Source organism: Anolis carolinensis, chromosome 5, assembly GCF_035594765.1.
Source record: "Anolis carolinensis isolate JA03-04 chromosome 5, rAnoCar3.1.pri, whole genome shotgun sequence".
NCBI classification, from domain to species: Eukaryota; Metazoa; Chordata; class Lepidosauria; order Squamata; family Dactyloidae; genus Anolis; species Anolis carolinensis.
In genome coordinates, this window is record NC_085845.1 from 125,973,537 (window position 1) to 125,990,957 (window position 17,421).

At 37.4% G+C, this 17,421-nt stretch overlaps 1 protein-coding gene across 6 annotated transcripts in view; it reads left to right on the plus strand.

Moving 5' to 3' along the window:
* The window catches only part of klhl5 (kelch like family member 5), a 61,844-nt gene that overhangs the window by 21,342 nt on the left and 23,081 nt on the right, over positions 1-17,421 (plus strand). For 3 of the 6 annotated variants that reach the window (XM_008111273.3, XM_016993884.2, XM_016993886.2), the window contains 2 exons: positions 12,261-12,443; positions 17,054-17,190. In XM_008111273.3, the coding sequence (XP_008109480.1) occupies positions 12,261-12,443; positions 17,054-17,190 (320 nt within the window). Of the gene's footprint in view, positions 1-2,724; positions 3,498-9,627; positions 9,694-12,260; positions 12,444-17,053; positions 17,191-17,421 lie in introns of those variants that run through there. The other 3 variants (XM_008111274.3, XM_003221344.4, XM_016993885.2) reach the window with 3 other exon arrangements.

Genomic DNA, 17,421 nt, shown 5'->3' on the forward strand with positions numbered 1-17,421 from the left:
CTTGCCAAGGAAACCCTATGATAGGTTTGCCTTAGGGTCGCACATAACAACAGTCACACGGGAGTGCACATTTTCTGGACAGTACTGAGGAGTAATTCACAGCCATATAGGTTATCTCCTTTCATGCCAGTTTCAGAAGCAGGAATTGTATGATATTTTTATGTAACTGTTGACTTCTTTCCTTGCAGTAATAGAGCTTTTCAGGTCTTTCCTGTCAGTTCTATGAATCATCTCTTCCCCTAGTCTTTGTTTATTATCATCTTTGTTTTACTTCACTGCCACCATTGTTTAAAATGTTTTGCTCCTTACTATTGAAAACACCTTCCTGTTTTTTCTCCTTGTGTCCCTCCAGATTTCTATTTGCTTCCAATGGCAATGGACAGTACACAATACAAAAAAGTCTGACAAGCATTCTAGTGTAGTTGTTCCAAAGGCTCTGGAACGCCTCTGGAACGCCCTACCCAAAGAGCTAAGATTAGCACCATCAATAACATCTTCTCCTAGGGATTTGAAAACTTGGTGGTTCCAACAGGTTTTTGGAAATGATTAACCTGAAGCCTTAGGTGCCACTTTAGCCATTAAATGAAAACTGGGATCAAAATTGGCTTTTGAAAGTGCTTACTCTGCAATTCTAGACACCACACTTGATTATTGCATGACACTTGTTCTGTACTTTACCCACACTTTTGGTCCTGTTATGGTGTTTATTCTTTTAGTCCTACCTGATAGCTATACAGTAGGCCGAAGTGTGGAATTTTGGCCTAGGTTCCTTGCTATCAGTCACACTTTGCCTTGGCTTTATGCCATTTTTACCATATGAGTTCTATTCCGGCCATACTGCCATCTTGCCTGTTTTATATATTTTATATTTATTTATTTATTTATTTACAGTATTTATATTCCGCCCTTCTCACCCCGAAGGGGACTCAGGGCGGATCACATTATAACACACATAGGGCAAACATTCAATGCCCATAAACACATCAAACAGAGACTGAGAGACACACGCAGAGGCAAGTTAACCTTCTTCTGAGGGGATGTTCGATTCTGGCCACAGGGGGGAGCAGCTGCTTCATCATCCACACTGACGGCACTTCCTCATTCCAGGTCGTAAATTAGTTAATCTTGCCTCCCCACTTTATAAGTGGTACCTTATCTCCTACTTGATAGATGCAACTATCTTTCGGGTTGCTAGGTCAGCAACGAGCAGGGGCTATTTTTTATTTTTAATTGACGGGTGCTCACCCCGCCACGGGCTGGCCTCGAACTCGTGACCTCATGGTCAGAGTGATTTAAGGCAGCTGCTCAACAGCTGCGCCACAGCCCGGCCCCGGGCATATATATTATGCCCTTTTGTTGTAGAACCACTCAATGGAGCAATCTGCAGTTGTTCTTACTAGGTATTACATTGTTTTAAAATGTTGGAATTTTAAACATGTTTGTTAATTGCTGTTATATTGGTTTCTTGTATTTTGTATTATGTATATGTATTGATTGTTTTTATGATGTGTAAACCGCTCTGAGTTCTTATCGGAGATAGAGCGGTATATAAATAAAGTGTTGTTGTTGTAGAGCGTTAGAAGACTGGAAAGTGGGAAGAGTAGCTTTTAGGTCAATGGAACCCAAAACTCATTAAGTGAGTTTCATGGTTCCTTGGGTTATTGTCAGTCTGACACTTGTGAAGATCATGCAGGAAAAAGGAGGGCTCTGATTCTTTCCTGTGCTCACTGAGTGAAAGATGACAAATAGATGCACAATTAAACTTGGCAATATATGATGTTATACATGTTTTAACCAGTTCTGTTTTCAGAGCATCTTCACTTCTCTGAAATAAAGATTGTTAATTTCTGCTCCTGGTTAATTTTTAGATAAGAAACTTTTTGAGATCTTGTGTGAAGCGTGTTGTCATTCTTCAAGAAAAAACAAGATACAACTAATGATTAGATCACAATCATGAACTATAATGAGAATATAAAGTCCTTCTGTAGTTAGTCAGTGCTTGACGCTTTTATTTTATTATTTCTTTATAACTTGGTTCTTCAAATGATCTCTGCTGTTATCAGTGATGACAGATTATCACAGGCATATTATCTGTCTAGCATCTTCTATAATCAAAATTCTTGCACAGAATTCACTCAGCTGCTCTGTGGTCTCCCTGTTCTAGCTATTTCACTCTTTTGTCAACTGATTTCCTTCATATGATTTATTTGAAAAAAATGTTGCATTCATTATTTTTAAGTTTAACAATATGTTTTTCAGATGTTTTTTCTTCCTTTGGTTTTATTGTTAGCTATCTATCTCAGCTTTGTGCTCCTTTTTTGTGCTCCTAAAGGAAAGCTTTAGTTTTTTTGGAGGTCTCATTCTTTTCTTGTGTTTTAAATAACAATGGAGAAGAAATTCTTCAGTTCATCACCATTTATTATTTATTGTAATTGTATGCATTGACAATTTTAGTAATGCAGTATTCATGTAAAACGGAAGAGGGGAATAAAAATTAAACACCCTATGTTTCACTTTCTCCTATATAAATGTATTTTTACACCAAACAACTAGTTTTTCTACCTTTTAAAATAATATGGCATTTCTCCTCCGTCGCCCCCCTTTTATTACCTTCCCCTAAATATTTGTAAAGGAAAGAGTTAACAGGATGAGCAGGCAAGAGAGCATCAGAGATGCAGCATAATGTTCTTTGTCATTCTGTGGGCTGAAGGAGGAGGTTGTGGACAGTTCCTGAAAGTGCTTTAATGCGAACTGTCAGTGCTGTTAGAAGTTAATGATACAAAGATGAAGAGGCAAGCAGGAACAAATGCAGTTACTCTTTTTTTGTAGCTGTTTGGTATTCTTGATGAAAAAAGCAACTTGGCTTTCTCTTTTCATCATTTTTCTGGAATAATCCCTTATATTTGTTTAGATAGGAGAGGGTTTACTGAAATTCTTTGTCCCATATATTTCCTTCTTCTCACCCCCTCCCCCCACGCCCCTCAGCTATCCATAAACAGGCAGACCATGCCTTTATCTTGTCCTGGTTGGATGCACAAATCCTCTTTATGTGCGCTGCTGCTTGCCCCGTTGCCTAGACGATAACTTGCTTGCGCTGAAGATGTCTGGCTCTCGTAAAGAGTTTGATGTGAAGCAGATTCTAAAAATCCGATGGAAGTGGTTTGGTCACCAGCAATCTCCTCCTAATCCTAGCGTTGACTGCCATCCAGGAGATTTTTGGGACAAAGGACCGAACGAAACAACTGGAATAAAGTTTTTGGATCCAGGGAACCTACCACTACCTTTTGCCTCAATTGGTTTCCAAAGGTCCAACCAGAAGAGTTTCCAGAATTCATCCTCTTGGCCAATGGCATTCAGCTCCGATGTGCCTGCATTTGAGCTCACCACAGAGGACGGTGGAGGTGCACACTGGCTTGAGGGAGCTGATGCTGGGGAGGGAGTCAGTGAAGAAGAAAATGTATCTGATAGCAGTTCATGCAGGTTGTTACTTTCTTCTTGTAAGGAATTATTTGTTCCATATTTTTTTGTCTATAAGATTAAATGGCTTTGTGGGGAGGGGGGTCATAACGTTCCATTGCAGTGCTATTAAAATACTGACAACTTCAGTTTAGCCAAAGCCTTGGAGAAATTATGAGCAGCAGTATAGAAAGAATGCCACCTTTGATTTCTTGTGTCAAAAGTATATCTGAGTAGAGCGGAAAGAATTTTGTTTTCTGTATCAGCTACAGGAAGCTCAGTCTTCTAGAGATGTATTATGTGTTCTGAATTTTAATTTGTTATGTTCTTTATTTTAATTTATGTTTACCTATTTTTATGGCTTTCAGTACAGGCAGTATGTAAGTCAGAACAGGTACATTTTTTAAGTGTAACTCCAGCCACACACACACATGCAAGCTTTGGATGGCATAGAGAAGGGTTAACAGCCCCGTGATGTTTGTTGTGCTGTCTGTTCCCCTATTCAGAAGATTTCACCTCACTTTCTGCCCCTGTGATAATTGGATTTTGAAAAATGTGGCTTGTAGTTTGAAAAAGGATTGGTGAGAAAGCTTCAGTTGAGATACCTTTTCCCCATGCTAACTCTTCCAGGAGTGAATTTCCCTTCCTAGGGGTAGATTTCTTTCACATCCTGTTGTCTCACCCCCATTCTTAACTATGAGCCATTCGTAAGTTGGATGTTTGTAACTTGAGGACTGCCTGTACTTGTGATTTTGAATTAGAATGGAATAAAAATTTAAGGTCTGCGTGATACTAAAATAGCTGCATCCAGGTTGGGTGTGAGGCAGTAGAGAATATTTAGATAGTAGAGAATATTTCACTGGGTCTGCCTTTGTCATATATCTAAATAATGCTTTACTGTGACATTATACAACTAAACGTTTTTGGTATTGGTGTTTTGAAGGCAGCACTTGTAGGTATTCACATTGAGTTGAGAATAAGTCCCACTTATGTGTAAGATTGGACTATAAATCTTGTGTTAGTATTTTATAGTAGGTTTTTTCCTTTATGTTTAAGGAAAGGTCAAGTTTTCTTCTATCTTTTTTATGTCACAGAGAGAGATTCTTCAAGGTGGTATTTTTTTGTTTCTCTTTAGAACTTTGGTGGTAAGTGGTCCTCTTCTAAATCTTATTGTGCTACTGTGCACAGGATGTCAAAGTGTATTCAGTTGGTTTTCCTTTTTGCATGTGAAAAAATAGTGTACCAAATATGTTGGAAGAAGAAAACCCACACTGACATTTTACCTCTCTTTATGTGTCTATAATTGTTATGTAGAAAATTGTTATGTAAAAAAACCCATTGAACTGTAAATTTATTCAGCTATGTAAATAATTAAGGGAGGTGACAAAAATAAATCACCTTAGGCTGTGTGGAATGCAGTGCATTTTAACATTTTCAACAACATCTGTTCAGTGTTTGTACAAAGTACTACACAAATTTATACTGAAGATATCAAATGAACATTGTAAAGAAAAAAATCAGTCCTGCAGAGGTGTTCCTCTGGAATTCAAAACAGTAACGTACAACAGTTTTGTTTTCTTGGTAATAAGATTTCCCAGAAACTGATTCTTTAAGAGAAAATTACAGTACTGTATTTAAATCAGTGGGGGAAAAATATTAACGTACTTATGTTGGTAGATATGGCTGAAGTGACAACATAACTACACATGCATACATATAATAGCAGATACAATCCTACTGTTGTATATATATATGTATTTATTATGGACATGCTCCAACACAAAGTTTATCCTCAATGGAAGAAGCAGTATGGAGCTATTTGCGTATGCAAGCAAGTTATGGTGGCTTGTGAAATTAATTTGTCATTCAGCTCCTGTGGTTGCATGTTTTTACAACAAAACAGCAGACCCTATAGAAACCCACATCCCTTAGCAGGGTAGCCATCCCTACAGACCACAGTTAATTCAGGTACATACCGTAGATTTGTCCATAAACAGAAAATGCCCGGTATCTGGCGAGAGAGATCAGAGGTCTTATCTACCTCTCTGAAAGTGAGAGAGGATTGCTTCAACTTTTGTAGGCATTTGTGAGCTGGGAAGAGACAGTTGGATAGGAAAATAAATTCAGGGACTAGGACCTGGAATACTCAAAGTATACCAGTCTGGACAACTCTTTCTCCTGTGTCCTTGACACTGAGTTCATTTGCTTGGCTAAGGGCTTTCAGGTTTTCCACTTGTGATCCTATTGGCTTGGGGGCCTGTACCTAAGTACACGTTCACATTACCTGTTCTTTAGAAGGACTCAGATGGGACTAATAGTTATGATTTCACATTTGTACTATATTTCTTTTCCTCCTTCCTTTAGTTTTCTATGTATCAGATAGGATTTGGAACTGAGGGATCAAAATTGTGAACTTTCTTAGAAACAAACCATTGTATATTTAATATTTTGGATTTCAAAGACTTTATCAAAACCTTGAAATTTAGGATGAGGAGATGGGCTACCTTTTAAAATTCTAGCATTGTTCAAGACTATCTGTCTTCTGTAATTTTCTTTTTACTGGAGTCGTTCTTGAATATCATAGAAACTGAATATATATGTCTCTTGTGCCTGTGTAATTCATTGCCATAAAAATAGAAATTATCGTTACAGCCTTGGATCTCCTTCACTATGTAAAATCCCTGGATTCCCATCAGTCTAAGTAATGCAAATATCTCTTACAGAATTTAGAAAATAATTATTTTAGAATATATGAGTCATAAAGATGAAATATAAGCAAAATCAGTGTATATTTTATCATATTTTCATCAATGTTTAAAATTTATTTCTCCTAAGAATCTGATGAAATATTAAATAGCCTGGTTTGACAAGGAACCAGGACAAGAGAAACTGCTTAAACCCCTATTTGTTTTTGAGATAAAGAACTCACCAGCATCTTTTTTCCAGGAACGTTTGTATATAGTGCCACCTTTTGTAGATATGTTTTAATTGTCCTCCTTTACCATTGTTTGCAATGCATAAAAGATAGCAAGACCATCCCAACCGTGTTATTTTACTTCTCTTTTTATTTTCTAGTTGGTAGGAATTGACAGTTGAGTATGACTGTATTTGTATGCACATTCAATGCAGATGTGCTTGAAATCTACTACAGATTTCATGCAAGACAGTTGCAAATTAACTAGCTGGTATATTGTAGCAATTCTGTAAGATAACAGTTTATATTCGTCGTGAGTAGCTGTTATATTCATCGTGAGTAGCTGCTTGTGCTTTAACAACTGGAATATAGAGGAATAAGAAGGTATCTGTATACTTCAATTAATTAAGTAGATGCCTTCCTGGACATTATTTCCTTGGTATCAGAGGTAAAAGAAATGGAAATAATAATAATAAGTTCTTATAGCACCAAAAAAATAACAGTTCATCGTGTTCCACCAAAGTTTTCATTTAAAACGAACAATATGCACATGGGAAATGAAACACAACTCATTCAGATGAGCTTTTCATAAGCAGACTAAAACAGTTTGAGCCTTCTACATACCACATGAAAGCTTCTTCCAAAATGAATTCAGAGATTATTTTTAATTTCACTGTCCTCTGTTTGTGTTATGAATTCCATTTTGGTGGCCAACCCTATAAAGTTAAAGGTAAAGGTTTCCCCTGATGTTAAGTCCAGTCAAGTCCGACTCTGGGGGTTGGTGCTCATCTCCATTTCTAAGCCGAAGAGCCAGCGTTGTCCATAGACACCTCCAAGGTCATGTGGCCGGCATGACTGCATGGAATGCCATTAAATCTATAGCTGTATGATTTTCTTTCTACTGGGTGAGGCAGGCTAATTTACTTCCCCCCTTTATTTCTGCTGTTCCCACATACTTGGTAAGAGATTCTAGAGGCAGCTGCAAATCCTTTGCCTGTTATAGGAAGGCACATACAACGAAAGTATGGTAGTTCAGTTGAGAGATAACACATTGTTTTCTACCTCAAGCTTTGCTGTAATATTTACTACAAACATGTTTCTGCAACCTGGCAACCGAAAGTCTGTGTTTTTCTGGTTCTTCACCACCCTTCTGATTCCAATACTGTTTTTAATCTAGATATTTATCAATTTTTCAGCAATATATATATATATATATAATTTTACAATTTGTGAAGACAGTAATTTCCCCCTATACAGGCAGTACGTGAATTAAAAACATCCAACTTACAAACACACATACTTAAGAACGGGGGTGAGACAACAGGAAGTGAGATAAATCTACTCGTAGGAAGGGAAATTCACTCCTGAAAGACTTATCATGGATAAAAGGTGTCTGAACTGAATCACTCTTACCAATTTGTTTCCACAATAAGCCAAATTTTTTAAAATCCAATTATAACAGGGGCAGAAAGTGAAGTTGAAATCTTCTGAACAGGGGCACAAACTGCAAAATAAACACTGCAGAGAGTTAACTCTTCCCTATGCTATCCAAACACACACAATCTCTCCTCCTTCCCTTCCTCCCTCCTCCTTCCCTCCCTCCCTCCCTCAGTCTCTGTCTCTCTCTGTCTCTCTCTCTCTATCGTTCAAATTCATCTTAAGAACAAACCTACACAACCTTTCTTGTTCGTAACTTATATAGTTATATACATCAATTTAAACTAGTTTTCCCTACTCATCCTACAGAAAAAAATAATGAAAATTATAATAAAAAGATTAAAATTCTAATATTTTTAAAAGTTCCAGCTAGAAGGATGGAAAAGATCCGGGTGGTCAGAAAAGTACTTTGTAAAAAGGATCTTCCTTGTTAGCAGAGACATGCTTGCACTTTGAACACCTTCATATGAAAATAGAAAATTAAAACATGTTAATTATCTATATGTTTATTCTTTCCAACAATAGGGCTTATAAAATTATAGTTACCTGGGAATAAGCCATATTACACTTTGGTGCTTTTCCATTTGGGTAGAGTGTAGTATGCGCTATCAAAAAATTGCAGTGGGAATGTTGCATTCTGTGCAGTGGTTTCAACTTTTATATTGTAGATTATTTAGGCACCTTGCTTCAGTGTAGTGCAAACTTGCCAGTCTTCAATCTGAAATATTTCATCTGGAAAAATATACTTTCTTCCTACCTGAGTAAATATATCAGCTGTGAATGTGAATTCATGGTAAACTGGAGTCTCCATATATGATATATCTGTCTGCATCTTGTGGGTAATTAATATGGTTATTCACCTCCCACCTATGCCAGAATACCACAATTTGACTCTGTGGAAATGGACCTCCTTGTCTGCAGAGTTCCTTTTTTTTCTTCTTCCATAGCTTCTGCTTTATTATGTTCAGGTTTGCAACACAATAGTTTGCCATTGCATCTACACAGAAAATTACAGTATGTGCTGGCCACCAAATGTGTCAACAAATCAACATTTTATACTGGTTTGAAAAATTTGTTTGAAGGCAAAGTGTAAACCATAGTTTGTCTGTTCAGATGCTGTGTGAGGCTAGTTTGTTACAAAACTGATAAGAGAAAAAAACAAGAGAAAACAAGCAAAAAAACCTCTTTGCAGCAGATGTTAGCCATTATCAGATCCGTGAAGTATAAGCCAAGTTACTGTGACCTTATCAAAGCTATTCATTACTGTTTCAGGTATTGAGTATTTATATGGTGTGCTGTTTACATGCAGGAGAGCTTATTAAATCATTTTATAGAAAGTGACAAAACTCCAGCAAGACCTTAGCATTTGATGAACTTTAAGAAAGAATTACGGACCTCTTGGCTGGTTGTCTGAGCAGGAGTGGTTGAATGTGGCAGAAATATCCCTTTACCAGCTGAAAGGATTTCCACCAACAGGGAACCAGACTGGCTGCAAAAGTGACTTGTCCTCTATTAGAAAGTTCCCGAGTTACAGCGATAAGGGCTAGAACAGAGTAATCTAGAAAAATAGTCAGGAGTGCCTTTAGGCTCTCTGGCTTCACAGAGACAGCCACGCACAATCCAGGATCAAAAAAATTCTCTCATTCTAGCCTTTGAGAAAAAGAAGGGGAGATTTCAGAGCCACCAGAAAGGAAAAGAGGAAGAGCCACTTCCTATCTCCTGCTCTCGCTAGTATGAGTGGAATGGATGTGTAGAAGTGATGGATTTTTCTGCCAAGAAAACTACAGGTGCCTCCAAACTTATGATTGTTTTGTCCCTAGGTCCTAGTGTTGGTGAAAGCAATGCACTCTTTCATCTACCACTTCTGAGGCATACATTTCACAAAGGTATGTTTTGGAGTGAAAGGAATACCAATGTCCTCTTCTGCTACAGGGGGAAAGGATAGGGCAGATATACTAAACCTATAGATGGGGTTGAATGAAAAAGCATTTTCAACATGGTAGGAAGCAGCTGGAGACTAGCTGGCTCACTAAGATGATGAGGGATTCTTTGAGTACCCATCCCAAATGCATTTAATACCGTAGCAGTAGGTTTTTATATTAGGTTGTTCTGCTAGGTGAAGCGTAGACCAGCAAGTTCAGAATCTGGCAACAATTGATAGACTTTTCCATTAAAGTTAGTTGGATGTATCCCTGTTTGTCTACTAGGTAAAGCAAAATTAATAAATTGCATTGGGGAAACACTGACCTTGTGGTCCTCCTGGACATCATTAGCGTGTTCTGTTGTGATGACCTTCCTTTTGCTTTCAGACATGCCCTGGCCTTGGGCAAATGTCAACAAATTTTGAGTTACCATATCAGCTGAACAACAGCTATTTCCCATTTTATGTCATTACTCAGATAAAAGCTTTTCCACCAGTTTTGTGGAAAGACCTTTTTAAGGTGACTTATTCAAGAAAGTTGTATGTATTAAACTCAGTTTGCACCCTAGAGCCTGGATCCAAAGAAGCATTTGAAGTTCCTTGCTTGGTTTCTTTGCCTTATAATTCTGAGTTGAAACAGATATAGAGTCTCACTTATCCAAAGCTCGCTTATCCAACGTTCTGGATTATCCAATGCATTTTTGTAGTCAATGTTTTCAATACATCATGATATTTTGGTGCTAAATTCGTAAATACAGTAATTACTCCATAGCATTACTGTGTATTGAACTACTTTTTCTGTCAAATTTGTTGTATAACATGATGTTTTGGTGCTTAATTTGTAAAATCATAACCTAATTTAATGTTTAATAGGCTTTTCCTCTCCTTATTAATCTCTCCTTATTATCCAACATATTCGCTTATCCAACATTCTGCCGGCCCGTTTATGTTGGATAAGCAAGACTCTACTGTATTGACAAAGTTGCCCTGCATTTATAATTTTGTGCAGAGGCTACTCTTGGAAGATAAAAGTCAAAAGCTCTGTGCAGAAAACTGGACTTGCAATGCTGTCCAGCTATCCTACTTCAACTGCATGGTCATTTGTTTATGGGAGATGTAGTACAGCAAATAAGATATATCAGCTTGGATTCGTTTCTTTAACTTTTGGTGGGTTCTGAAGGAAAAGCAGGTCTCTTTAGAACAGACAGAAATATATAAGTAGATACAGTATTTGTTACCGGAAGAAAACTAATTCTGATTCATTATACTGTTTCTAGAAGCTTGTATTCCTGTGTAAGGTATGAAGATGTCTCACAAACACAATCTGTGAATTTTTTGCAGTCATTAAGTCATCTGCTGTTTCATTTCTAACTTGTGTTGGTTGGAAGATAAGCTAGAAGTCACTTCTGCTTTTCTTCTACCATTCATCCATACATCATGTTAATAGGCTGTTAATTTTGAAACCTAATTATGATCACATAAATGCCAGAGCCATTAATTGCATCTTTGCTGAACAATTAACCACTTTCCCAGGCACAAAATGTTCATTAGCATGGCGCTCCAGTTGATGTAGCTGGGATGTTTGGAACTTGTAAAATGATACTCGTTATTTGGATATAGTTGCAGAAGAATTGTTTTCATTTTGTATAGTATTGTCAGCAAACTGATAAAATATATACTGGAGTACCAAAAAGTCTCAGTCTAGATATTCAAACTAAAATATTGTCACCATACTTTTAACACTTTTTTAACCTCTTGCTTCTTTATTTGTTGTATTTATATGCTACCCAATAACAAAGGATGCCTGGGCATCTCACAATAAAACATCTAATAAATGACAATAATCATACAATACTCCAAGCTTTATAGTTATTAAAACTATTGATAAAACATCTAAAAACTTGCAGGTTTGTGGTATATAGACTTTGCTTTAAAGCATTGGGAAAATCACACTAAAATTAAAGAGAGGAACACAAATACATTTTTGGGTTACTGCTCAGGTTATAATTTGACCTATAACATTGTGTTATAACTCCACATTATACAGTGGTTTTACCCAGTAATGCATGGAAATGAAACAAATCATATAGACATTGTAGACGGCAGAAGAGATTACTACGTAGACAGTTGTTGCTGAGAATGCCAAACATATTAGGCTTTAAAAAACTTTTTCATTACATTCACTGTTAATTGAGTATCCAAACTGAGAGGAAATTGAAACTGTTTGGGATTCGTTACATGCTGAAAATGCATAGAAGTGAGTTAATATTCTATTTTTCTACGGTGCAAACATTTTTTTTATTTTTATGTTCTAGCTTTCTTCCAATGTAACGAAGGTGACATATATGGCTTTCTCATTTCATTTTGTCCTCATAACAATCATGAGACAAAGTGACTGCTCCAGAACCATCCAGAGGGTTTCATGTCCAACTGGAAATTTTATGCTTTCAAGTACTTGTGTACATATTTTTATATTTTTAAAATTCGAAACGATTATGACAACTTTGAAATGTGTATATATTTTCCTTCCAGGACTTCCAACAGCAGCCAGACTCTGGCGTCTTGTCATACTATGGAACCCTGCACATCTGATGAATTTTTTCAAGCCCTCAATCATGCAGAACAGACTTTTAAAAAGATGGAAAATTACCTGAGACACAAGCAGTTGTGTGATGTGGTGTTAGTTGCTGGTGATCGCCGTATTCCTGCACACAGGTAAATATGTATGTAACTCTCTAATGAAAAAGAACTGAGTTTTCTTCAATTTTTTTTTACATCATGCATATGAGTTTGCACACCTGTCTAGAGCAAGCTTAGAATAAAGCATGTGTGAGACATCTTTTCACTTCTTTGTCTTCCAGCAGTAGTAGGAACATGGAAAAGAACCTCTAGAATTAGCTGCCATCCCCCCCCCCCCCCCCCCCCCCGTTTCTTATTGTACTCCTTTCATTTTTATCCGTTTTTCCTTTACTGAAAATTTTATTGGTGATAAAAAGATTGCTTGTCTCTGAGGCTTGTGACCTTATCCATCCTCTTCAAACAATGCGTTGTTTAACATTCAAAAGTCTCTCTGGCTGACAACTATGATAAATGTCTGTTATACTTGAGGAGACTCAGGAATCTGACAAATGTAACATTTCCTTAGTTTTACTTGGTGAGTATAAAGATTCAGTCCATGGAAATATGCATAAGTATAGTGATATTATTTCTAAATCAACCAGGATGCTTAGTGCTCTGTTGTGGGCAAAAGGATTGACAACAATTAGTACCAAGGCCTTCAGTATCCAAGACAACATCACAATAATCATTTGACACATTTCTTACCAAACCTTGAAAACAGGCTCACAAGAATAAAAGAGACCAGAAAGAAAAAGAAATAAAATCAACATTTATTTTAGTCAAAGAGCAGCATGCAAGAAAAAAAGGAAATACCTTGATGTTTTATTGAAGAGGTTCCATTACTTTTCATACTTACAGTCTCTCCTTCAAACATTTTTTATACAGAATTTTCACCTGTGGAACTAGGGCAGTCCAGGCATTCAGGTTCTCAGCTCAGGGACAAGTGTGCTATAATTCAGTACAGTGCCTATGTAGTATCCCAAGTCACCATCCATCTGTTCCTATCAGAGAATAGTACTCATCCTGGTAAGACATCTTTTTCAATTTCAAAGCATCACTCTGAGAATTGACACCATCAATATTTACTGTCTGTATCATTTGAATAAGTTATCTGCATCTTCAGTTAGGTCAGCTTCTGACAATACATATTCTGCTGAAGTCTAGCAGTCCTACACAACTTGCTTATATTACCAGAAATTGTTTCAAAGACGGAAATGCTCAGTGTCTCACTCCTCTCTCTGGTCATAATGGATCCCTGTTGCAGAGTCCAAGCTCTGTGTCAACCTCCAATCTAGAAATGATTGGCGGTCAAATTCCTCAACACTTCCTCTGCCTCTTTCTGTTTAGGCTTAGCTTAATACTCCTCTGATAAGGAAAAGGCCCAACTGATTAAGTCATCACATGTTCTTACCTTGTAGCAATTGACCATCTCTGCTATTAGTATCTGTGTGACTGTTCTGAGTAGTCCTACCAGAAATACTCCCCTCAACTTAGAGCTTCATCTCATTGTCAGTTATGACCTCCATGGTCTTTCATTTCACTTTCCCAGAAAACCTTTCAAATCATTCCCTCTGTTGCAGTCCATTTGAGAAATTTACCTGAGTGTGTACTCTGATTTCAGTTCCACCTCTATATGTGCTTACATCACCTTTGGTGACAGGTTGAGCATTCTTATCTGAAATTCCAAATTCCAAAATTGTTCATATGGATGGCTGAGATAATGATATTTTTGATTTCTGACACAAACTTTGTTTCATGCATAAAATTATTTAAAATATTGTGTATAAAATTCTTCTTCATGGTGTGTGAAATAGCACATATGGGTTTGTCCATGCATGCGCGGTGCTGTGTGAAACCTTCTAGATCTCTAAAAGAAACGTTTTGGTGGTAGCCCCACCCACTCTTCCCATAGAATATAATTTGAGTCCCATCTTCAAGGGATGTATGTGCAAATACTGGTACAGTGTTCCCTCACTTATCGCAGGGGTTATGATTCTATGATTCTATTTCAGGCAACAAAATGTGTATTGGCCAGTGTAAAAGCAAGGCAAAACCTGCACATTCACATAGAACAATAAAAAAAGAAAGATCAACTTTAAAATGGTAGAAGCACAAAGTTGTGTCACAACGGTAGAAGCACAAAGTTGTAGCAAACAAGCACAAAGTGAAGAAGCAGAAGCATCCTTTTTTTCATACTGTACTCATTCCAGCCTCCCTCCCTCTCATGGTCTTTCTCTATTCATGGAGTCCAACATACCAGGAATATAAAGCACACAAAATCCACTAACCCCAAATTTCTCAAAGCGGACAGCAATCTCCTAAAGTGGAGAAGAGCACGAGGCACAGAAGCTGCTCCCTTGAAATCCTAAAATCCTATACTCTGGCACTAGCGCTCTCTCTGGTGTTAGCTCTTAACTCAAAAGCAAAACCCAGGCCGAGTAACATCTCTGAACTCAAAATGCTCTTAAGTTGGGATGCTCTTAAGTAGAGGTTCCACTGCAAATTCATAATTGCATTTACCAGATAGCAATTTACCTTGTAGAAAAAAGAAAAAGAAAGTATATTTATAGAACAAGTGGATGATAAATTCAGTTCTGCAAGAATCCCCAAGGTAGTCCTATTTGCTTCACAAGTGACAAGGCAGTTACTATTTGACTGCAGCAAAGGAGGAGTGTGGTATGGGGAATGCTTTTCTGTTTCTCTGGAAAGAATCGCTTTACTTTTAAGATAATCTTATTGGCGCAGTTGAACTGCAAGTTGCTAATCAGGAGAATTCAGTCTTTTTCTCTGTTCCATCCATCATGTTTCCTTTTTAATGTAATTTTATAGCCAAGGGATTTGCCTTTCTGATTAAAGTATATTCAGCAGCAGTTACTGCATGTATTTCATCAACTGGAGTTTTATATCATTATTTTTATTGGCTGACGGTTTTCTGCAAGATATTCAAAATCTATGTGAGACCTAGCATGATATAGTGATTTGAAGGTTGGGCTATAACTCTGGAGGTCAGTTGCCACAAGTCAGAAACAACACCCAAAAACAATTCAGAATCTATGGCCATGTGTTCTGGAGACACCTCCTCCTTGGAGTTTGTGGATGTCTCACCCCCAACTCCATCAGCCAATCCACCTTTTTGAGCCATTATCTACGGCTTTTTACAAGTATTTATGCTTTGCAGTTGTCTGTTTTGGTTGGTGTTCTGACTCCACAAGTTACAATAGTGCACTAATTGTTGATCCAGCTATTGCTCAATGTGGTATCTACCTTTCATTTTTCTCCTTTTGAACCCAATCTTCAGCACTGAAACATTTTCTACATTCAGCGGATGTTCCTGGAGTAGTAGAATTTTATGTTAATCACACTGCTACTTACAGGCAGCCGAAGAAACTGGTTGTGTGCCCTTCAGGAACTGAGAAGTCTGTGCTTCATAAAATTGGGCCATAGAAGCTATGGTAATGTTTTACTAGTTGAATGAATTGCCACCTCATGAACGTATTCACAGCTACTCAACATGAGTGGTAGCAGCTTCATTGGCATTTTTAAAGGTAATCTGTTCCAGACTGAAGCAAAAGAGTTAGGTAGGCTCAGCACTTCATGTTTATTAAGCAATATAGTATTGATATAAGGTCCCAAGATGATGTTTCCTTGGGTAGAACAGAGTTGTCAATCAGTAGTGTCATGATGTTCCATCTGCGAGTCTCACCATGCATAAGCTTGCAACTCTTTTCCCACAAACATCACAAAGCTGAAAATCTGATCATGTATCTGAAACTGTTGTTTTTCAAGGGGTCATTGGTGTATTCATGCAACTCACACATCCTCCCTTCATAGAATCATAGAATAGTAGAGTTGGAAGAGACCTCATGGGCCATCCAGTCCAACCCCCTGCTAAGAAGCAGGAAATCACATTCAAAGCACCCCTGACAGATGGCCATCCAGCCTCTGCTTAAAAGCCTCCAAAGAAGGAGCCTCTACCACGGCCCGGGGGAGAGAGTTCCACTGTCGAACAGTTCTCACAGTGAGGAAGTTTTTCCTGATGTTCAAGTGGAATCTCCTTTCCTTTCAGCACATCTTCTTTCTATCACGCTGTTGTCCATTTATGTGAACTGAAGAAGTGGTATTTCACATAGGTGCCTGAAAGGAGACAAAAAGTTTTCTAGAAGATTCCAAGCGATTGTTCTATGCAAGTGTACTGCCTCATAGGTGTGAATGCAATGATAAAGAATTGAAGTTCAAATAAATAACTTGGGTTTGTGTTTTCAATAGTATCTGTACAGAACCCTCTTGCAATATATGTAGCATTTCCAAGTCACAGTTTGACAGATCATTCTGTCTGTTTCCAATATTCAACCCCTGGTATTGCTTACATAGCTAAATTAGTACTGTCCAGACACAGGTGGGAGTTATTTTTGATGTGGATGCTTACAAAAGTCTTGTAGTAATAATAGTAATAATGATATAATCAGTTTTCTTTCATCTCCAGTCAGATTCTTTTGGAAAGTGTTTTTTGGCAGTTTGGCAGTTTGATTTGCTTGGTACTTTTTTGTTTGCTCTTTGGAAAACTGGAAAGATTCAAACTGGGAAATACTGTTTTATAGACTCAATAATGAAACAGTTTATGAAAATAAAATTCGGTTTCCTTTAAGAGAAATAATAAGTAGATAAAACATGTCAAATTTACCTTCTTTTCTTTCATATGATCACAGATTGGTGTTGTCATCTGTCTCAGACTACTTTGCAGCCATGTTTACTAATGACGTAAGAGAGGCAAGACAAGAAGAAATCAAAATGGAAGGCGTGGAGCCAAATGCACTGTGGGCTTTGGTGCAGTATGCATACACAGGTACTGAAAGTGGCTGGTAAAGTAATCTAGCATCATATATTAAGTTACTTTGAAACTACATCACAATACGCAGAGGTTGAGGAGTAGTTCTTAGATGCAATGTGGTGGAGGCCTTCTCCACCTCTTTTTTGCATGGTTTAATATCATCTTCACATATTAATATTTTTGTCATATTAATTATTGTTATTCTCTGCACGAAGGAGACTCAAAAGTGGCTTACATTAAAAGCAT